This window comes from Acanthochromis polyacanthus, chromosome 6 (assembly GCF_021347895.1).
Source record: "Acanthochromis polyacanthus isolate Apoly-LR-REF ecotype Palm Island chromosome 6, KAUST_Apoly_ChrSc, whole genome shotgun sequence".
NCBI lineage: Eukaryota > Metazoa > Chordata > Actinopteri > Pomacentridae > Acanthochromis > Acanthochromis polyacanthus.
In genome coordinates, this window is record NC_067118.1 from 15,366,165 (window position 1) to 15,390,900 (window position 24,736).

At 41.2% G+C, this 24,736-nt stretch overlaps 1 protein-coding gene across 1 annotated transcript in view; it reads right to left on the reverse strand.

Annotated features, from left to right (window-relative positions):
* Positions 1-24,736, reverse strand: part of skia (v-ski avian sarcoma viral oncogene homolog a) — an 88,299-nt gene that overhangs the window by 10,836 nt on the left and 52,727 nt on the right. The window contains exon 2 of the mRNA XM_051949361.1: positions 537-653. Coding sequence (XP_051805321.1) covers positions 537-653 — 117 coding nt within the window. The remainder of the gene's footprint in view (positions 1-536; positions 654-24,736) is intronic.

Consider the following 24,736-nt stretch of genomic DNA (forward strand, 5'->3'; position numbering starts at 1 on the left):
CATACGGTACTGCTTTCCATTGAAAAACATAAACATATTGTACAAAAGTCTAAAAGTGGTCTTTGAACCTTAGTAGGATCTAGGAAAAAATGACGGGTTATCCACATCGTGCAAAATTAGACAACCAATATTTTAGGGTTTAAGTATTTACTACTTAGATGTGTCCACACAATCAACTGTGCAATAAAAAATTGTATTATTTGAGTGGAGAGGGTTCAGTATGAAGATTATTTGTTGAAGACCTTTGAAGTATTACTCTATGGTAGATTTTTTTTGGAGAGAATATCGATCTTCACATGGGACATCCATCATTACATTGTGGTTATATTCTGTTTCACAGCTCTCAAACTTCTCTCCGTTGTGGGGCTCTTGGTGTCTACAGTTACCTCCTCTGTTAGCACAGCTTGCCAAATCTAAATTTAAGCACTCCCCTCATCCAAAAATGTCCATATAATATTACATGACATCTCATCTCATGAACCATGCATCAAAATCCTCATCATGAGCATCTCCTTCCTGAGCCTAACAACACCAACCTTATTGGAGGCAGACAAGGATTGTAGCCAGTCGTGCTGCTTCTCTTTGTCGGCCAGCGGGGATTGCGATGGGAGGTCTTCGTGTTTGGACTTTTTCATCGGGATGGGATCAGATGCCTAGAAGAAAGGAAGATTTGTTTTAAAAATGGAAGATAGCTTATATTCCCTATATAGCTTCAATCTATGTACTATTACAATGGTTAAATGTGCAAACACATTTAAGCTGATTTGCTCCATGTGATATGAATGCATCATAGGTTGCCCACTTGGCAGCTGACCAAAGACTGTGTCACTAGAATGTCAGTGAACTGAAAATGAACCCAATACTGTCAGACAATCCAATAACTGTGTGTGTGTGTGTGTGTGTGTGTGTGTGTGTGTGTGTGTGTGTGTGTGTGTGTGTGTGTGTGTGTGTGTGTGTGTGTGTGTGTGTGTGTGTGTATGTGGATGGTTGATAGAGGAGTGCCAGCAGAGGTGTCTGATGGCTGAAGTGCAAGTGTGTTTATATTTAGGTGTGCTATTGACTTTGTGTGTCTGTGTGTGTTCTGGTGTTTGTGCGGAAACCAAAAAGTTCACCCGACCACACATCATCAATCGAGGCAAGGGCAAAGCTTCACAAACTTGTCACATGCAGTATCCAATATAGCTACTAGGTGTGTTTGCTCATGGGCAGCCAAGAGAGGAGGCAAGAGGTGACTGGGGCAGAGTGTGTGCCCATGTGTGTGTCAGTCTGTCACACGCAGATACACCCATACAGACAGACAAGTGGGGGTTTGTTTCTCTCTCTCCCCTGTTAGGCTGGCTTTGTAGCTATGACCTCAGCCTCTCCAAGCTGTGGCTGTCACTAGTTGCCACACACTGAAGCGCATACACCAGCTAAGAGCAAGTGCAATGACTGAAGAGAATACATGCTTTCTCAAGAGTAGTTCTGGAGCTTGCTTCTACGGGATTTCATATCTGACAAAGGTGTAATTTATTGTTAAAGGACTACAGCACAAATGTGACATTTTCTGAAATATAGTACTTAGATTTATCTAGCAGTAATTTGACGCTATTTTGCAGAAACAAAGAAACAGGCAGGCTGTAAAAGTGTGTCTTAGTGTCTGTTGAAGTTGAACTGCTGAACAGTTTGTGTTTAGTTTAATCATACACATTCTGTGTGTCTTACTCTTTCTAAGTGTTTCGAGGTCACGTGTTGCAGTGGAGGTCCCATGGAATGTAGATCTGGACTGGCTCTGTCGAAGCAATAATATTTCTAGACGGATAAATTCACTCATATTCATGCACTCATTCAGCTGTTTCTCTGATTTTCTTTGTGGTGCTCTCTCACTCTTGGTTTTTTTTCTCTCCGAGGATCTCCCTCAGGAATCTACAGTGTTTTGCCAGCAAACTGCTGCAGTGTGCAGGAGAGGCCAGAATACACAGACTTTCTAACTCTCCCTCTCTATTTCTAACTCTCTCTTCTGTCACACTCACACAACACCCTAGCTGTGTGGTGTCTACAGGTGGTCATTTGTAATGGGGACAGACACTCTCACTCTCCATATACATATATATATATGTGTGTGTGTGTGTGTGTGTCCCTCTCCACCATATTGGTAGTACGTCCTGCTATGCCACATGTCTGTGTAATCAGAGCAGCTCTTGCAGGAAAGTAGTATGGCTAGACGAATAAATACCTCTGAGGTCTGCCAATGTGGCACCTGTCCACGATCTACCATGATGTATAACTCTATGAATTTCAACGACTTTTCATAACAGCATCAGAGTGCTTTCGTGACCAAGAGTGTTCTTTATTTTCTGAATTTCATATACAGAAATGATAAGGATTTCAAGTGAGACAGATCAGACGTTAAGCCTTTATTGTAAGAGCTTTTTTTTTTTTTTTCAATGATGAGATATTTGTGAATAGACACGGTCAAACCAAGCACTAAACCTAAACCTGGTGTCATCTTTTACTCATGTGTTATGTCCTTCATCTAGAATTTGAATATATCCGATTAAAAAAGTGTCTGCATTGAACAGTTGCTGAATCTCGTTATGTTTAGACTGCTAATCCATGTATCTCCATTGTAAAACTGATATATCAATTTAATGTTCACACAGTGACTTCTGAAATTACTTGTCTTATTTTTTAGGACAGTTCTATTAGAAAAAAGTTTTTAAAAACTATTTGATGCATCTCAGTTAAGCCTTTAGCACACACCAGACTAGACTAGCTGGAATTTGCCGATCCAAGGAGTAAACGTTGCTGACTTAAGTCAAGACACCACAGGACAAGTTCACATTTTCAACTCATGGTGGCATTGATCCATCTAGGATCAGTGGTTCTCTGGGTATAATAATAGTGCTGGACCAATCAACTGAAAAAATATAGCCAGTCCTAGAGTCACACATACCTGAAAGGGGTTCATGAAACCAAAAAATTAGCCCAAAAAAGTGCTACGTTAATTCAGTTCAATTCATTAAATTATGTTACTTCACTGGTCACAATATAGGATTGTTTTCATCATGGTCACAGTATTGAAGAATTTACTGTAATGTCGCTAAAATACCTGAAAACCCAGCTAAAAGGAATAAAGCTGGATTGAATGAGAGAAATGTGTATACAATTTATATAAATATTTTTTTAAAAATTATTTTTAGGGTTTAACGTTCCGTTTTTGATAGCAAAATTTTTATTTTTAAATGATGTACAGTTAAACAGATGCTAACAAAGACAGACACTACAATAGTACAGAGGAGTCTTGACTATGGATGGTATTTTTATGGGTTATCTAGTGATGAAGGGATGTCCTACTTATCACTGCAGTAAAACAGGACTAGAGGCAAGTGGCTACTGCCAGCAGTTCAGCCCAAAGAGTGGCTGATCACACACGCATGCGCGTGCACACACTTAGTGCCGGCTCTGGGCAAAGCCTCTGTGCCACGTGCCAGTCCTCATCTCGTGGATTACCAGTTGCCAACGCTGCGGTTCTCCACCAGGGCGAGATCCGGTCCCAGTAATCTTGGATGGAGGAGAGCGTTGAGGGGTCAACAAAACTGGCAGCTGAGCTTGTAGGGGCTCAGCAGTAGGGACTTCAGGGAGGGAAATATCTGCATGTCTAGGTTACTGAACAGTGGGAATGTGAGACATGAGGCAAACATTCAGGTTGGGAATTCCTATTTAAAAAGTGTCAGTGGCATTGCTTCTTAGGGGCTCATGGGCTGGTTTCAGGTGATCCAGTGCAAAAATCAAGAGGCTGCGAAGAGTGGTGTACTTTCACCATAACTGGATTCACTTGAAATGATTCCATTATGATATCTTTCTATGTGGGTCCATGGGATTGGACATCATTGAACGGGAGCTCTGTGGCTGAAGGTGCTGCATGAAAATGTGAGAAATCTTCCTGCAATTGACATGTGCACATTCATATCTACACATACTGAGACCCTGACCGAGGGGTCAGTGAGAGACTTTTATTGTAAATTTGACAGCGCTCTCCTTATAAGTGTCTGACTTACAGCAGCACTGCTGCAAAGACATGCAAAAAATTGCAGGTGCGCACACACATTCATGCCCTTTGCAGCCCACCCCCTTTACGATCTGTGCGGATTATACAGCATAGACAGGATGTCACACTTCTAAGATAAGGCTTTCTGATTACTTGGGGTGTGTAAGACGTGCTGAGACTGCACTGTCTATGTACTCTAATCCAACACCTCTTGCTGAGAACATGACACTTTTGTATCTACGTACTGGCATTACACTGGTATCTAGGGGATGACTATGGCCTTTATTAAAAGTCAGATATGATTTCATTATAAGAGTGGCAGAGCTCTGTGCTCTAAGCTCTAGGTTTTTGGCATGATAACACCCAACCAATGGTACAACATATCACAACTAGACCTTTGAAGTACATATCTGTCAAATGCTAATTCAACTCATTTCACACATGGCAGTTAGGAATATCCCCTGCATGAGAAACTCACAAAGCGCCAAGTCATGAGGCAGCATATGTGGAAATAGTGAGAGTGTCATGCTCGTCTCAGCTGCCATAGGGGGGCCCCGTGCAACGGGTTAATGCATGAGCACGTGTCTGGGTAGGGGATATGGGTGGATATGTGTTAGTATGGCTGTATGTGTGTGTTTGTGGTAGAGACAACTTGGGTGGGGTGAGAGCAGTCTTCTTGGTAAAAGACTGTCTGTGTCTTTTGAAAATCCACACAGTTTCAGTTCCTGTGTCTGTAGGTTATTGGTGGCTGTCAGAGTGACTTAAAACCCTATGAACACCATTCTTTGGAGAATGTACAGTAATAGACTTCATAAAACTTTGGTGAAGCCATTTTTGCTGCTCTAAATCTGTCTAACTGAAAGGTTCTTTGTGTCTACTAATTCTGCATAGGAAAGAAAAAATGACTGTGGTTTTACTATGCTGAAGACATTCAAATGAACATGCATCAGACCACCATTCGACGTATTTCCACATAAGTAAGGATGAATACACACGTGTAGTTAACAGACTTACATAACTGTTACAAAAACAACTAGGGGAAGTGACACTTTTCATTAAGACTGACTTTGTGACAATTTCATTGCACTGAATTCAAAAAATATCTTTCCTTGTGTGGTTGTAAACATTTTGAAATTCTTTCCAGGTCACTAATGATCACTGTGAAGAAGAGTGATATGACAAAAACCTTGAAAAAAATGCACATAGTTTATCAAATCAGTAACGCTTTACAGAGAAACTGGATTCTTTATTCTGTTGTACCGTTGCAACAAATCAAATAGGTTGTTACTATTAGCTGGAAAGGTGCGGAAGCAAAGGTCATACTCGGCTACTAATGAGTCAGTCAGCGGAAAGTTCATGGAGAAGTCTTCCACAGGTGCTCAGTCTGTAACTCCACTAAGAAGTTGGTGTGATGGTAGATTAGGCAAGGCTTGACAGGAGCATGCTGCTGACACCTTGCAATGTCGTCAATAGGGAGTTGGTCCCAAAAAACTAAAAGCCACCAAATCCCAGCAGCTTCAAACACTGTCGTACTGATGACAGACAGCCTTTCATGAGGTAATGCAGAATCTCCTACTTGACAAAATCTGTCATTTTCATCAACCTCACCACCACCACCTTGTTTCATTTTCTGCCACTCCCTCCTTGTTTCTTTCCCCAAACCCCTACACCCACCCCGCTCTCTTCGTCTATCTGTCTGACTGTGCTTCCTGTGTCATAGATTACAGGATGTCCTTTACAAACATGCTTGATTCCAGTCACAGAGAAAAAAGACAAGCAAAACAAGTTTGACATACTCTTCCACAAGCATGCATAAACAGTCTGAGGCTAAAAGAGGTCCTAGTACAGTTACATGGCGTAAGCCATAGGCTAACTAGTCTAGACATGATCTATACAGAAGCAAACTACTTTTGGAATTGATTTTCCTAGTACTGTTCTTAAGAACAATACCTGTAGTTTGATAAACGTGTGACCAATGTGAAAAGTTTATAGAGTGAACATTTCACAACAAAATCCTTAGTCAATGTCTACCTTATAACTTTAGCAGATAAGAAATGTAAAATTGTAGAACGCAACACCATAATTTATTGTTATAATGCTTTCTTAATGTTGTTGGTATTACTGAAAATTGCCTTTGGCAATTCCCTTTAGGTAGAGTCATTTCTGTTCTGACCGCATAACGTGGCAGGTGTCAAGACTGCACGGCTGTTGGAAACAAACAGCCTGAAGTGGTACGGTGCTAAACTGGTTGCCTAACCAAACATCCCCCAAGACCAAGCTGAGATGAAAGGGCAAACAACCTGTTTTCTTTGCTCTTTCTTCACTAAGGAGCCGCACCCTGCCTGTGACCTGACTTTGGCCTCCCTGTATGTCTTGCTAAGGGGCCCATAGCGGTGGAAAGGGAGGGGCTCTTCCTGGAGGCAAAGTAAGAGATTAGCTTACCTCGCATGGCACTGGCCACAAAACCCAACATATGCTGGGAGACAAACAAGTGTCAGACAACATGTGGTTCCACTGTTCATGCAAAGTAGTAATTGCTATGCTAGTTTTGCTATCAGAATGCCACTTCTCTTGTAACTTTGTGTGTATGTGATTATGTGTATACGGAGCTCAACACCCAGACGAACACAGTGGATAAAAATATAGTGAGCACTGTAGCTGCTTGATCCAGTGAGATTCCTCGACCGTATGTTTGTGGGTTACACACACATAGAGCTCCAGTTTTGGCAACTAGATCATCCCACCATCGTCACCTCGGCTGAGGAGTCACACAGAACAATGGGGCCTCTGTCTTCCAGGAAGTAAATAGTAAAAACACTTTACACAGTTACATTCAAAGCGCACACTGCAAAGCACCAAATCTTTCTTATTATTCAAGAGTTCTCAGTCTTGCTGAAGCACAGTTTCAAGATGAACTGGTTTGCTGACAACACTTGAAATGACCTCATTCTATATTCACTTTAATATAGTGAGGAGTAATTTCTCCTGTGCTCAAGCACATAACTGTTTACTGACTTCAAGTTTCGATTATGAAGAGCAAGTATTAACTTGTGAGGTTTGTTGGAGAACAGCGTTAGTACTAGGAGGCAAAAGAGAGCTGCCAGGCAAACACAACACAGTACTGTGGGCAGGCGTTAGTGTGTGTAAAGACAAATGGTAGGTTTTCAGACCAACAGGTAGCCCTGTGTAGAGAGAAGGGTCCAGCAGTACTTGCCTGTAGACCCTCTCCTGACATAACCTAGTATTTATCCCATTAACAGCTTCTTCTACATTCCCGTGCTACTTGTAAGACAATGCCTACTAGTGGTGCAACGGATCACTAAACTCACGGATCGGATCGGTCCTCGGATCAAGAGTCACGGATCGGATCATTTTTCGGATCAGCAAAAAGCAAAAAAAACAAAACAAAACAAAACAAATAAATATATGTTTTGTCTGTTTATTATTAGATGTCACTTCAAATGTGTGGATGTGTTTCCACTGTCATATGGCTTTCTTATGCCACACTGCCTACACACCGTCACGGTTTTGTCCACTGACCTCTTTCCTTCGTCGTCATATTTGACAGGGAAACCAAAATGCTCCCATAGAGGGGATTTAAGTGTCACGGGGTGTTCAAGCTCCTCCTTTCCTCCACTTGCCATGTCTGCTCTCTTCCTTTCTCCGCTCGCCACAAGCTGTGTGCGGACGGAGCACAACTTTTTTTTTTTTGTCAGAAATCGACCCACGGGTCACGTGTGTGCCAAACCGATGACGTCGATCCGAATGGATCACGGATCAATGATGATCCGTTGCACCACTAATCCCTACCCCAAAACAGCCTGTACTCACACTGCTGCTCCATAAAGAATATGCTCTATCTCTTGTAACCACCAGGCTGTACACTATTTCAATTTATTATACAATTCCTTGCAATGCTTGTAGTTTGGTCAATACAGCTCCAGGAGTTAAAGTATAAAAAATTTCACCTATTTTACCATTCGTCTTTTCCCTGGCAAATCAGTCTAATGCTACAAATTTGACATGTCGTTAGATTCTCATTTCAGCATTTTCATTTGAGAACTGTTTTCCTTGAAGAATTTTATGGCAGCAGGTCAGCAGCTGTTCCTGAAGTCTCTGTTTCCAGGAAGGTTCCAGAGAGGCCAGTAGACAAAACAGAGGAGAAACCTCTGAGAGCTGCTGCCACTAGCTTGACTGAAGGTTAAACAATTGTAGCAACTGATAAAAACAAAGTTCAGATAACATGACTACTTAATATGTGATGCAGTGTGTATTTGTTTCAGTCAGAATATAAAATCATCTGTACTTATAGCTTGCCTTTAACTGCTACATAATATAGTGTTTAGCAATTGAGCCCTCTCAAAAATCGCAATGACAGTGTATGGTAAGTTTTTGTTTTCTATATCCCTCTACAGTGCTGTAGAATGACGTACAGATGTCAACAATGGCCAAAATGCTTTGTAATACAAAGCATTCAGAAGACAGAATCAAAGTCTTGGGATTGTCTACAAAGAGCAGCGGTGATCGTAGATTAGGTTACCACATACTATGACAACTCCTCAATAGGGAACTATATGAAACTAGGCTATATCATGCTATCCAATGCTGGGGTAGGCTGAGAGGACAAAATGCCGAATAAGTCCAATTGTCCTAAAATGAAAGGAAGGCCGACATTCCCAAACACATCAGCAAAAACAGAGAAGAAACAGCAAAGAACAGAACAAAAAAGAGAACAAGAGGTGGAACACTTGAAAAAGAAAAGAGATGAGAAAAGTATAAACAGGTTATGGCAAGGCATCAAGTCTAGACAGAGACAAAGAGACAATAAAAGTTTGCTAATCTATAAAGATGAGCAGCTTTGTTTGTAGTCAGACCACCACAAGTCTATTTTAAAAGTCCATTAGCTGATATTTGACACCCTGTGGAGAAATGTGTCAACTTTCAGTCATCAACATGTAAATAAAGTGAAAACTGACTTTACGCATGACAATAGTCAAATGCATGGAAAAATGAAAGAGAAGACAACAGAAGACTCTTGTTGTACCGCAGGCCATTCCATTTCTGCCTGGAGGCCTTGTACAACAGCTAAGGACACACACACACACACACACACACACACACACACACACACACACACACACACACACACACACACACACACACACACACACACACACACACACACACACACACACACACACACACACACACACACACACACACACAAAAGGAAAGGGAAGAGATTGAAGAGGTTTGGGAAGGGAGCAGGGTCTCCATTTCCTCTTGCCAAATTTGCTTTGGCAACTCTTTCCGTGGGAATGGTGAGAGACCAGCTCTCCTTGTTGACTAGAGAGAGATGGGGATTGGCCCGCTGCGGAGACAGAAAGCTCAAAAAAAGTATGATGAGATGGAGAGAGGGAGAGGAGTAAAGGGGGTGGGTGGGTAAGTAAATACAGCTGGATGTTTCCATAGATCTTCCTTTTCCATCCCATCCTTGGCTTCTGCAGTTTAGACTGAGATCAAATGCTAACATTAACCTGCGAGACACAGGCAGCGTCTTGCCAGTGTGTGAAATTAGTCATTGGTCATAGACCAATAACAAGTTTTAGGGGTTGAGGGAAACATGCTATATCAGTTGATATTTTAGGGAAGGACCGATAAATTTGTTTGAGATATGTGTGGTGTGGCCAGTACATCCACCTGTGTCACTGACTGGTTAGACACAAAATGTGATCTTGTACTTTTAAAAATGAACCTACAGTGCAGCAGTTTCTTTTCAATTTCATAATATGTAGGAAGCAACAGTTTCCCCAATCACACAGTATCTGTATCTTTCAATTTGTTGGTAAAAATGAAAGGGCTACAGTTCAAGTTATACAAGTCTAGCAAATTTAAGTATCAACTACTTATATATATATATATATATATATATATATATATATATATATATTGTCTATAAATTTATAGACAAAGACTGTGATGTACTAGAATTTAGTTTAGCATCAGAAAAGAAGAACATTTCTGCATTTAAAGACTTGTAAAGGTTGCTTTCTGGTTGTAGGGAGGCGCATGCAAGGAGGAATCTGCTGATGTCTCTTTTTTCTTGCACTGGTGCAAAAAGCTACCCCGTTTCAAAGGAGGCCAGATGTGAATTATGGGTAATGAGGGGAGGAGTATGTCTGTGTGTGTGCGCTTAGGATCAGGGAATGCGGGGCACAGGGCATATTTCTGCTAGCCGTGTAACACGCCCTAAGGTTGAGGTTGCTTGTGAAAGGGTTAAGTCGCATGGCTGAGCAAATACATAAATAGCACTGGGGTGTGTGTGTGGGCATGGATGCTGCTGCCAGCTGGTGTATAGGGAGAGAGAGAACACACACACACAGAGTTTGATTTCCAAGTATTACTTACGGGGCACTGGAACACCAGCAGGCATTTCGGGTACCCCAGTACAGACTGCAGCACATGTCTTGACGTGACAACCCAGTCAAGAGCACTATGCAAGCACTCACACATATACATGTATGTTTGCACACTTATTCGAAGACACACTAACTTCTGCACACACAAATGCAAGCATGCCAAAAAAAGCAAACCCACCCACTCCTACACATCAAAGGAGCACACAGTAGCAGAGTGAAGCTGCAGACGGGCCCCATCCTATAATGATAAATCACAACCCAACACCTAAAACAAACTCTCAACCCTTCTTAACTGCTCTAAGATGGACACTCCAAACAAAACAGAAACCTGGGTGCTTCGAGACACCCTTCCTGCCCCACTCTCTTTTTTTTCCACTAATTTTTCACTAATCTGAAAGGATTAGCACAGGTTTAGGGCCTCAGAATTTATGTTAGTTTACAATTTGAAAATCTGACACCCAGAATTAGAAGCATTTCTTACTTAAATCCACAACTCAACCATGTACTGTTTATTGCAATTAGTAAGTTGAAAAGGTTTGGGTGGACTTATCAAAATGTGGAAAGTGAATGTAAATATGTGATGTGTCCTTTAGCAGGTGGTTTTCTGTCATGGATCCTTCTAACAGAGGAGGATGAAGGAGATTTAAGAGAGGGTGAAGGCTTGCAGTCAAATCCCCTCTCATCTTACAGGCATCATTACGCCTGCTAAAACCTCATCCCTGGAGTCCTTTACTATGAAGAATTGGGACAGACCACCAATTACAGTCTTGCCCTCTCTTTCTATATCTCACTGACACCTATAGTTGGAGGGAGGCGGGGGCTGATAAAGATGCTGCCTCAAGGGAGACATCAAAAGCTGCTGAAATTACAGACATTATCTGCTGAGTTGCAGCGAATTACTAAGTCTGTGGGTCATGTCACATTTTTACTATTATGTTCAACTTTTATTGTCAGGCTGCACTGCTGTCAGGGATATTGTAAAAAAGAATATTTTGACAAGGTAGAATGATAATGTGTAACAGGCTTCTTTTACTGTTGCGGTATCAAGACGGTACTAATCCTGTGTTGGTCAAGTCTAGTCTCAAAACTTTAGTCATGATGTTTGTCTTGGGTCTTAACCAAGCCCCGAAGGCTTTTTGCACTGTTGCAACAGCTATTAGCAAATAATGCCACATGTTTCTGGCCCAGAATTGACCCCATTTGGACTTGGCTCAATCTCTGATATTACTCCACATGAAGTCTTGTCAGGAACATTCAGAGCACATTAATCACTAAACATGACAAAGTGGAGTTAGTTAACATGAACCACAAAAGCTGCCTTAGAACATGGTTTTCCAAAAACCCTGTCTGGAAAGGCTAAAAATACTCTGCCTTAACAGAACCTGTTTTTCAGAAGGGTTCTGCCCAAACAAGTAATTATTACTGTACACTGAGTATACAAGAGATGGTGGTGGCTCATCAAATACAAAGTTTACAAAATACTGAATAGTATGAGTAGGATTACCAAGGTCTACTGAGCACAGGAATGTGGCACAACCTGGACTCATAAGACCTGATTTCAGTTCCACTATACAGCTACAGTATAAGTAAAAAGGCTCATGGGATGACAATTTGAAGATGAAGTGGTCTGCTATGACTCAGTAGCTGTAAATGAATGATTGATCACATAAACAAGCCTCCGATACTTGAAACAGCAAAGGTGATAAGATGGTTTAGCGAATACCGGAAGGTGTGATTCTGAAAATGTGCGAGTCTAGAACAGGCCTACATTCGGCCCCCGTTCACAGAAGCACCTGAAAACAAGGGAGGTCACTGGCTCAGAATGAATGAATGTATGTGTGATTATCCAGCTCAGCCATGTGTGCCTGTGTTTACAGCTTGTGTTAATAGTAAACACAGGGAATTGGTGTAGCAAATATTGAAGTGGAAAGTATGTAGTATTTTTAATTTACGATGTGGAGCATTTTTTGCAGTTGCATGGGTGCTGCAACGATAGATAAAGCACCAGCTACAGAGACAGTAGTTAACACCAATAATGAGAGGAAAATCCACCAGTTTTTCTCGCTGCTCCACCCGACTGGATGCCTTTTACCCAAGTTATGATCTAGTGAGACATGTGGGATTGAGCAGTTGGAGAAGGATGTGGTGGGATTAGGACTGTTTGAGGGATTGACACCAGAGCAGGTCAGTAGTGATAGTTCACTCGTTGGGCCGCTAACGGCTTAAACCCTATCCTCTGCACAAGAGACTGCCACAAATGAGCCAGGGCAAGTAGGGTTAAATCTGTAGACCCTTGAAATCTCCAAAGGAAACCAGTGGGGAATCAGTGGATAAGAGTGCTAGTGACAGACAGTCAGGGGTGATTGTTCCTTCATTTAGATCAGTTGATCTTTGTTTTCAATATAAAATGGGGGATGAGGATAGGACATTGCAGCTACATCTAGTAGCAATCTAGTTGCAAAAGCTGTCTGTACATTTAAGCAGCTTCGAGGAGTAAAGTTTAAGTGTACAAAACCTGTTCTGTGGTCCAAATTGTTCTCCAACCATAAAATAATAAAGTTCCTGAGGCTATTCTGGATTAGAATAGAAATACAATACAATTTTTTACATCAAATCAGCTCAAAATATAATTTCTACACTGTCATAAATAAATGCAAGTTAAGTTTAGAAACTCCCCTGTAGCCACTCTTTTTCTCAGCAACTCTTGACTGCTTGTCAAATGACTGACCTCATGCTTTACACAAAACAGTCTTTCAGAGACCAGAGCTCAGATGGCCAGAGGCAGCAGTCTTTTTCCTTCCTGTCTGTGTGGTAGGATTAGGTCAGGGTGTCAGCTGTTTCAGACACCACAACTAGCCACCGCAACTCTCCTGACCAAGCCATCGTCTGATAGGCCCTACCTGCTTTTAAGACATACCACTGAACACACTGGGCTCTCACAAGCAGACAGTGACTCCTTATATCCTGTATAAAAAGGCGGCTGTATCTATTGATGGCAGCGTTTGTTGTATTTGGGCATTAAGTGGGCCAGGCATGGCCCCACTAATGCATTTGCAGACATGGCGGGTCAATATATGAGCACCATGCTGAGCCCATCATCTAATGTGGAGAAACAAGCTCTTACACATGCTGGCCACTGAGATGCAAGTTGTGGTCTTCCAAGTGTTATTATGCGGAGAGACGGGGAAACAGAGGGGGATGAAATGAATGAAGTGTGCTATACAATATACTGTTTATATGGTAGCAGTCGAGAATGTCTACCAGGAACATTAGAGGCTAATTATCATGTTTGGTAGATGCAGAATTCTCACTGTTGCTCTGATACATTACTTCCCTTTTAAGATCCTTTACTAGTCAAAGTAAAGAAGAAAAAAGTACCCCAACAACAACAATAATAATAATAATAATAACAGCAAATACTGTAGTATCATGTGGACAGACAGAAGATATACCAAGATTAGCATGAGCACCATTTCCATGAGTTAAAAGCACTCACAATTACAGTATCTGCCAATCCATCTTTTCCTTCACTCAGACAGTTTAATTGTATGGAGAGAATGTTTTGTCTCATATTACCTATACTGAACAAGTGCAGCAGGAAAGCAGCATTTGCATTTGAGATTGTGTCATTTCAACAGCATTATACATCTCACTTCGAACCACTAGAAAAACAGAGACACAGAACTTGCCCCAACAAACAAATGTGTAAATGGAAGTACACCAGGCAGGAAGTTATCAACTGCAAGGTGAAAAAAGAGAAGTGTGTCAGTGAGAGACATTATGTCATGTCCTCCTAAGGCTAAGTGGTGTTTCTTGAGGACCTTTGACAAAAGACACAAGAGCCCTGCTCCCATAATGCTGCAACAGGAAACTATGCCTATTACAAGTCATTAACCAGCAGACTGAAGTTCCAGCTAACACATTTTGAGAGTTATCCTAAAGGGGAATGTGTGGAGAGCATGGTGTGCGCCATCTGCTGCTTAATCCATAAAGGTGTCTTGTTTTTTGGGTGGGGGGAGGGTAAGAGGGCATAACAGTCCCAAAACCATCACATGTAATTTTTCCCTGAGGTGAGAGACTCTCCATTGAGAGTCTTGACGCACTTGACTTAGGTGAGAGAATATGGCTGCCACTGCACATGTGCTGAATGTAGCAAAGTCACATCTCAGTGTCTGCAGGGCTCTCTGTCTGCTGGCCTACTCAGAGAGTAGAGGCATAATGGTCTGGGTTGTTAGTGAGCACTCCAGTTGCACTGTGATGGGAATGTTTTCGACAGCTTTCAGACACTTGGCACTAATGATGTTCTACATGCCCTGTGGCCAGCTGGGAGTTTTTATTTTCTTCTCCCTCCAATCAGTGTGTTGAGCAATTTCACTAGCAGCCACGCAAAGGCATAGAAACATGCCAGCCCAGACTGCTGTTGCTTAGGTTTACAAGTTAAAACGGCAATATGCTACAAAGAAAGTAGAATAATTTTTAGTACTAGAACGTTTAATGTCACTATGTAAATATTTAAATCAAAGTTGAATTTTATTTCAGTTAAATGTCACAAATAAAATAAAATCCTGAGTATTATTTTACACACAAATAGCAGTTCATGAAATTTGAAACCAACAGATGTTTTTGGTGAGTTTTCCAATATTTATATCTGTTCCCATCTAAACTGCCATTGTGTAACTTTAGCTTAAAAACAAAAAATACATTTTTACAGAATTACCGATGCTTAACGATTCGCAACACACTGGCTAAAGGTCTTCACAGATCAAACAGGCTGCTGGTTAACAAGAATGATATCAGAAGACAAATCTGCCTGCGTGAAACTAGATTCTGACTGTTATTATTATTATTATTATTATTATTATTATTATTATGAGTTTATTTAAGAAGAGACCATGTACAATATTAAACATAAATGTTTCCATTTGATGCATTGTACCAGAGATAGCTTTAAGCTAATTTTCATCTGCAGTCCCCCAGCAAATATCCAGCAAGTATCACTGTGGGTCCAGTGATACTGTTCTGGGTGGAGCCAATCAGGGATCAGGTATAATTATTCCTTCCTATGTTTCCAAGGAACTTTGCAATTTTGTTGTAGTAAGTAGTCTTAAATTTTTCTGTTGAAGTTTGAGATTGTGCTGATTGCCCGTATGACAGCTATTAGTAGTCACACTGAATACCCAGCTCTACCTTTAAATGTCCATTGTTTATTTCCTGAAGAAGAAACACCAGACAGAGATATTACATTAAAATCAATTTGCCTAAGTGGCTCTCCTAAAGCATGTGAATCTATTAAAATCTAACAGTAAATTCAATCTCAGTCATGTTGAAGTAGTGTAGCCTGTGATAGGTGAAAGCCTAGTTAGAGCCAGTCAGACAGAGCGGACAGGAGGAACGAATCAATGAGCACCAGAGGCTCCCTGAGGGCCAGGACAGAGGAGGGGAGAATTATTGTAAATCAATTGTCAGCCAATTCATTTCCATTGATAGCATCAGAATAATGACATGCTGTAATAAAATGGTAATCAGGGCCTTTAGCTGCAGGCGGTGGAGAGTCGTTTGGCCATCTGAGCTGCAGGGAAAGTGGCAGTGGCCCACATTCTCCACTCTTGCATTACTGAACATGTATGCACTTATTCATGTGTGGGCACTGGCAGTATTTGCTCAATAGAAGGTGTCATTTGTTTTTGTTGTGGCTGGATAAGAGTGTGTGCCACAGAGGGTGTGTGTCATGCTGTGCAAGAGGAACATCTCACGTGCAGTGCAGCCTCTGATTTAATCCCCAAGATATGCAGGCCAACGACGGTGGCAGATGGCTCAGTGAGCAGATTAAAATCTCAACCGCTAACCTCGCACCAACCCAAACAGACACACTTTAAGTAAGAGGAGCAGAGATAATTACCGCTCATTTCCAAGGCAAAGCTGAGTGAGAGGAAAAAAGAAGGCGAAGATGATGTTTAGATTAATTTGTTTGGCTCTTAAGGAACCACAGACACCCTAAACCCCTTCCGATCAATGGGAAAGGAAAACGTTATTAAAACCACGGGTCACAGCTGAGGTCAAATCCCATGAATCAGCATAACTGGATGAGATACGGGTGTTATGAGGCAGTGAGGGAAGACGGTAATGAGCTGGAGATCTTGTTTGGTCAGAATGTGGGTGGCAAGGCAAACAACTGCTCCTTTAGGCTTGCTTTATTGTTGTGGTAAGTAATGAAATGTGGTGCAAGCTAAAGTGAAGTCAGCAGACTAGGGACTCTTGTCCACTGCAGCAACTCACCAACCCATTACCTATAACCTGAACAGTGGTTCTTCCTTTTCACAATGTTCTTCAAGCTCAGACATTGTCCATATTTCCCAGTAAAAAGTGAAAAGCTGAGTGACCTGTTTGATTGGTCAGTAAAGTTAGAGGGTGCTGGACAGACAGGAGGGTAAGAAGAAGCACTGATTTTGATTTACATATTTGTGAGATACATCTTTATATGTCAGTGAAAACTGTATTGAACGACACTGTATACTTTCAAAGTTTGCTGAAAAGTTCCCGCCTGGAACGCAAGGTATGTGACTCCTACCCGTACTGACAATGACAAGTGTCCAAAATACATGATGTCCATCTCTCAATAATAACAACAATAAATAAATACCAGTACATTGGAATAGGACTAAAACCGGCTTTGTCTCCTCATTATGTCAGGCAAAATTCCTGGTAAAAGCAGGAGGATGGGAAAACACTGACTACCATTCTGCTGTCAGGCTCAGTGGCCTACTTCCACCATAAAACACGCACACACAATCGATGTGCCAGCCACCCCAGAGTCAACCACCACCATCTTGGCAGTGATTTCAGAGAACAGGATGATACCAGTCAATGCCAGTCATCCCAGCTCACCCATGATCAGTGAGTCAAAATTTTTTGGCCTCAAATATAGACTGCCAACCCACTCAAACACATCAGGAACTTGCATATTATGAGGCATTGCCACAATTCAGCTGATTAAACTTTTATTCAGCAGATAGTGCCTCACTAAATTGTGTTTTTATGGCCTTGCCAAGGTACACCTCAGAATTAGCAACATAGTGTCTCTGCTTTGGAAATACTAACATGGTTAGACTTACAGATTTTTAGAGATTCACTGGATTGGCAAACCATCGAATGAGGCATAGACCAAGGGTTAAATGGTTCTGCTGTCGGCAGAAGAGTAAAGACGCAGCAGTCCCCTTGAAATCATACAAAGGGCAGGTTGGACAGGGTGAAGTTGGGGTCGCATTGTTCTAAGCTCTAACTAGAGAGGACAGTGGTGTCTGTTGGAGGAGTTCACCAAGAGGTGAGCAAGCAGACCCATGTCATAAACAAGTCTGAAGTTTATAGCCACTATTTGGGTTTGTTGTTCCACCACATTCTGGGGGTGGGGGGCAAAGACACAACAGAGACAGGCAAAGCGAGGGTGCCGTAAAAAACAAAAGGGAAGTTTAAAAAAAACATCTGGCTCACAGGGAGGCCAGCTGACCACTAACTTTTGGGGTCATTCAGAAAACAACTTTGGTTTGAGCTCTTCAGGTCAGTCTTGCTGTTTTCATTCGTGCTCTATTTGCATGTCAGTTAGTCTCCAACCACACACGTACATCCACCCAAACGAGAACACTAACCAGCTTCTAGAGAAGGGATGAACAAGAAAGACGATGGGAAGGGAAAAGAAAGAAAAGGGAAGAAAAACAAATGACAGGATGTTGCGGTTGTGTGTGTGTGTGTGTGTGTGTGTGTGTGTGTGTGTGTGTGTGTGTGTGTGTGTGTGTGTGTGTGTGTGTGTGTGTGTTTGAATGTGGGAGTAGCAGTTGCTCTTCTTTCCTCACTGGAATCTATCTTAATTAAAAAGGATTGGTTTTGCAGTAAGAGAGAGCCTGAGGGGAGCCGACTGCACTGCAAACATGTTCTGAAGCAAAGCAGCCACAGGGGGAGCTTGGTGGATTGGACGCTTTCGAGTACACGTTTCCTTAAATACTCACACGAAAAAGAGTTCTGTACAGTACTGCAAGAAGTTTCTTTATGCAAGAGCTATTGCAGTGAAGTCGGGATTATTAAATATCTCAATAAGGGCAAGAGATACAAGTTAGAATTCTTAGACTCCATAGCTTTCGATCGGATTTGCATCTACAAAGTGCAGCGGCCTCAAAAGAACCTGTTTTTTCCAGGTGTGAAGGTTTATTAGCAGGCGATGAAAAGTAAATGAAAAGCTAGTTTGGGTGTTGAGAGAAGTAAAGCACATGAATAAACTTGGAAACAATTTGTTGCATGTTGTTGCCACAGCAAACTGAAAAGCCCAGTGTATATACACATGCACACACACACACACGCACACACACACACACACACACACACACACACACACACACACACACACACACACACACACACACACACACACACACACACACACACACACACACACACACACACAGTACTCTGCACACTGGGCCTGGCTCCAGCTTCTGTCTAAAGGGGCTGGAATGTCAGATCGGCTGCTGTCTCATCAATCAAAGTTTGTTTAGTGGAATGTGTTAACTACCATGCCTTCCGCAGAAGTGCCGCACTCACATAGACACACACCTGGGCCAGCAGCCATGCCCTTGTGACCAGCAGACAGCACTGAAGTCACAGTCGATTAGCTTTAGAAAGCCACTGGATTTTCTCCAGTCTGGAAATACCACATGACTGACCATCTGACTGACTGGTTTACTGACATGCGCTCCTAATGAATGACTACACATCTACCTGACAATGGCAGATATATGTACATGTGAAAGATACTAAAGCTCCAACACTTAAATCTAAACAATGCTGTCACTCTTATTTGAAATATTACTCTCAATAGTTTGTGTAATATCTGGTTCAGCACTGTGTCACTGTGGCTTCATTGCGCAATATTTAATTTTCATGTACAATATGTCAATGTAATGTCCTCTATTTTATTTTTCAGGTGCAATATTTCAATTTCAACTGTAATATTTCAATTCATTGTGCAATACTTCATTGTCATAGGTAACATTTCAATTTTATTTGCAATATTTTGTTTTCAAATATGAAATACTTAACTACTTTTAAGAACCATAGCAAGTATTATTTTTTAATGTAGTCTTATTTTAGCTTAATTAGTTTTGGATTTTCGTCAATGTATCATACTTTATCATCTTCTCATGCTAAGTAATTTTGTTTTCCAAGCAAAATCTGGAAAGATTATTTCCTTCTGGATTAATAAAGTTTAATCTGATCTGACCTTATCAAATCCTAATAATATAGCTATTTTTTAATTAATTTAACAAAAATTTTCAAAGCAATATTTTTAAGAAAATGATTTTGTCAGACGGCCAATAAATGTTTCAAAGGAATCACGTAAAAATCTTTACAATGGAGGTGGGTGATGCAAAGTCAGAATGACCAACTGAGGCACAGGAGACCTATTAATGAGAAATCGACTAGGCTTAAATGAACCAGACTTGTCCTTTAAGGGTCTGCAACCAGTGAATGTTTTGTCTGAATTCAACTGATATTGATTTATTTTCTAACAACTAAATAGCTCTGCATATTTTTCTTTGACATAAGTTTTTGAAAAAAAATCTTTCAAAAAAAAAAAAAAAGTTCAGTTGATTTATCAGTTAGTATGGGAGTTTGACTGGTAGATATAAATAGATCATAGATCATTTTCATGGAAACACATCCATGAATACATTTATAGATAGTAACAGAAGACTACAATCAGTGAAATCCAAAGCCACCTCACTATGTCTGCCTCATGTCAGTGAATGACAGAGGCAGCTACCAGGTAGGAGAACATGAGCCGTCACCATGGCAACCAGTAAATGCATGGCTTCTGTGGTGAAGTGTAGACTAAACTGTTGATACAGAGTCAAAGCAGACCCCAGTGTGACTGATCCCCAATGACCTACGTCACCTGAACGACACACACACACACACACACACACACACACACACACACACACACACACACACACACACACACACACACACACACACACACACACACACACACACACACACACACACACACACACACACACACACACACACACACACACACACACACACACACACACACACACACTTACTTGGCTGGCCTCAGGGAAAATAGGCTAATGGAAATATTTGATAAAGCAAGAGGACCTCCGTCATCATGGTCAATAAACAGGTGGGTAAGGTTATTGAACAGAAAAAGGTAAACAAACTGAGGGTTTGACATGGGTAACTTCACAGGAGCAATTCCAGTACGTGTATGTTTGTTTCATTCCATTGCGTGTCCCCTCTTTGCATGTGCTGTGTTCAATATTGCTGCATTTTTGGATGTAGTAGTTGAAAATCTGAAGCAAGAGCAGCCTCAGGAAGGACCTGATGCGACTGGTTCAGCTTCTTAAATTTCTTTGTACAATGTGTCAGACAAAAGTGTTCATCATTAGCAAACAAACTAGAGTTAGAACAGATGAAAATCTGAACTCTACACACACAGAAAATAACACACAGTGTGATCACAGCAGAGAGTAGAGGCCAGGGATCACTATGACCTGCCAGAAACAAGCTGTATGCTCTTGTTGGTTTTTCAGTCAGAGTGACATCTGTTTGCTCATGGATTTGGCTATTTCCTCTCTCTGTCTCTCTCTCTCTCCCTCTGTGTGTGTGTGTGTGTGTGTGTGTGTGTGTGTGTGGGCACATACGTGTGCCTGTGTGTGAGAGAGACTGCGTATGTGGAAGAATGTTAACTATATACACACACCAATAGTATGAGTAGAAGAGCACAGAGACTGTGACTGACTCACCTTCCCTGTTTGCAGACAGGCAACACTCGCCACAAGAAGTGTGAATATTGATTCTGCGCCTTTCTGTGCCAATATGTGCTGACTACCTTACCTCTGGACTCAGTAACTGTGTCTGCACTGTGCCAAGATACACATTAAAATGTCTGTGCTGGCACAGTTTGTGTTTGGGAGTGCTTTACTGCAGGTGAGCTGCATACCACGAGCTAAGCTGTAGATAGATGAATTGATAACAGACAAGCAGGTACAGGCATGACACACGCACACACGCACACACACACAGATGTGAAATGATGAACAAAGAGATATTTGATGCAGCTGCACATACAGCAGACTGAGAAAAAAACAAGAGTGCTTTGATTTAGCCTAAACATTCATTTTTGCACACCTGCAAATACACAGAATCTCCCTCCCTTACACACACACACACACACACACACACTGTGTTTTCCTATCCCTGTGGGGATCTACCATTGACTCCCATTCATATCTAACCCCTAACCCTTACCCTACCCCTAACCTTAACCCAGACCAAAACAATGCCTAACCCTAAAGAAACGTTTTTGCACTTTTACTTTTTTCAGTAACAACAACATGGCCAAGAAAACAGTTTCCCCTCATGGGGACCCAAATGAGGTCCCCACAAATGACATTTATTTTGGTTTTCCTATGGTTGTGGGGCCATTAGGTCCCCACAACACACACACACACACACACACACACACACACACACACACACACACACACACACACACACACACACACACACACACACACACACACACACACACACACACACACACACACACACACACACACACACACTAATCAAGGAAATGGTAGAGTTGCAGCAGGAGCCTCACACTCACAGCTGACCTTTCACTCACTTCAATCTGTTAAATAAAATGCACCCCATCAATCCTGCTTTGACACATACCTCATCTCTCCTTAACACACACAGACACAGACACACCCCGCACACACTATAAATCGCATGTCTGTGTCCACTAATGCACCTCATCTTTCATTCATGGAAGGGAAATGGCATGAGCAAAAGCCCTGTTCATGCTGAAATGTGGGATTAGCACCGTTAACTGAAGTGAACCTTTCACCGTGTCTGAATGGACTTTAGGTAAAACAGTGATGCAATTACAGCACAATTTCCTCACAGAGAAACAGTTTGCATGATGGGGCATCTATAAGTTAGTGTTATGCAAATGTTGCTGATGCAGTATTGGTAGTCGATGGCCAGCAATGAAAATCTTTGGAAATTTATGCAGGTAAAACTGTACGAAGGCAGTACTCTAAATGAAGCAAAAGTTCCCAAATGACATTACAGTTTTTTTTTGATTGCTAACAAGCATTGGTCCAAACTGAAGTCACATGTTCAAAACTCTTAACACAGCCTGCATTTCTATCATGCATCTCAGCTAAACAGTAAATCTTGTCCCCAAAACTGTTTCTCACCAACAAAAAACTTCATACACGTCTCAAAATAAGCTCATTCAATCACAACACTAGCAAATAGTCTCACTTTGGAAACAAACGCTGTCACTCTGAGCACACTGAACTGCAAAATACTAACAGAGAGCATTACATGAAATAAATTGTAATCTTTCAAGTTTGAATGATTTCTTTTTAGATAAATCAGTGTTTTATTATAAAATAAGATCTTTGCACTTTGGGTGTTCTAAATTATTGTAATATTTTGCAACAAGAATGAATCGGGAATGCAGCAGTTTACTTCGACAACATTTACGTATTTTCTCTGTGCCTTTGCATCGGTACTTTAGGACCTTACAAAAAATAGAAAGTTTACTGTAAACAAAAAAAATGCAGAATCTCAGAATTCAGTTGGGCAGAATAGAAATCAAGAGATAAAATTCAAAAACCAACAACATGTACATGTATACTGTAACATTCACAACCTGTCGTCTGCATTTGGACTCATATTTCCATCCACGTCACATCTGATGTCTTCTCTGGAGATGCATTGTAGGTAGAACCTTTTTGAGTGTCTCCTTTTTATGGTTTCTGATGAGGCCAAACACAGATCACCTGAATCGGTTTTCAGCTGACAACTACGCTCTGCTCTGTTCGGAATTACATAATCTTTTAAATTTTATTGTCAATATTTTGATATGATTTTCAATAAATTTCAATGTGGCTGCAGCAGAAATTCCTCATGTTTTTCCTCCATCATTCTGTTTTGATTGTGTTTTTAACTGTTTTGAACAAAGCGTGTTAGCATTTGAAAAATGTGCTGCAAAAGGCTAGTGTTTTGCAAGTGGTGAACTAGAAACTGAGAAAAGAGTTCATGAATTTTGGTGACTGTGGTCACTGAATGCATTTTGTGTGAAAGCAATGGAAAGTGATTCACAGTTTGGTCAACATGAACTGCTGTTTTGCAGACCGTGTTAAGTGTTTTGAACGTGGGACTTCAGTTTCGACCAATGCGTGTTAGCAATCGAAAAAAACTAAGTCTCAAAACAGGAATCCAGTTTTCCATTTTTTTTAATTCATGTGTGCAAAACTGGTAAATAATTTTCAAAATCCCCAAATTGCCCATTATTTTTATAGACAGTTCTTAGCACACTCTTGCTACTTAATAAGCACCTGTTGGGCACACAAAAAAAAAGAAGCATAATGCATTTGCTTCACTCTTTATTCAATTAAAAATGCTACATATATTGTTAAGTCTGATTGCTTTGGCTCATGAACTAAATACAAACCCTCAAACTTGAAGCGATACAAGAAATACTACCATTACAAGTTATTGTCAGCTTCATTCAAAATTCTTGGCATGCTTTTATTGGTTTCCAGAAGGTGCAACTTGAGAGACGGGGTTTTCTCAGTTCCATTTTTTTCTCTCTGACTCAGTTATTCGCTGACTGTCGAAAGAGGCTGCTCTGTCTTTGCCTCAGTGTTTTTCGGTCTGTTGCGCATATACTTTCTGTCCGCTGTGTCTTGCTCCTTGTGAATCCACACCCTCTAAATTCTTGGAATCAAATTTCCCTCGTTTCCCTGCCATTGCCAACCCCCCACCCTTCCCCGTCATGCACATGCTTTTCCTTTTTTTCCGGTCCTTGTACTACTCAGAGTCTGGCATGGCTTGTGTTTTTCACCATAGAAACCGACATAACAGACCAACACAGCCAAGCTTGGGCTCAGCAAACAGAGACCAAATAAAATCTATCATTCAGTCGGTGTGTGCTGAAGTCTTTTCTCTTTTACCCTCTCTTCTACCTTCATGAGGCACTCGCACCTTATTTTACAGCACTTCCAGCAGGACAAGGATGGTCAGGGTGGTTGTTTGGGGTGTGGTGGGGTGGATGGCATTAGAGTTGGTGGTGGAGGGTGGTGTGTCAATGTTTTGATCATAGCCATCATTGGGTAAGACGTCTGCTCAAGGTAATATGCATTTAAATGTGCAAGAATAATTCTAAAACACAAGAAGAAAGTGTTTAAAA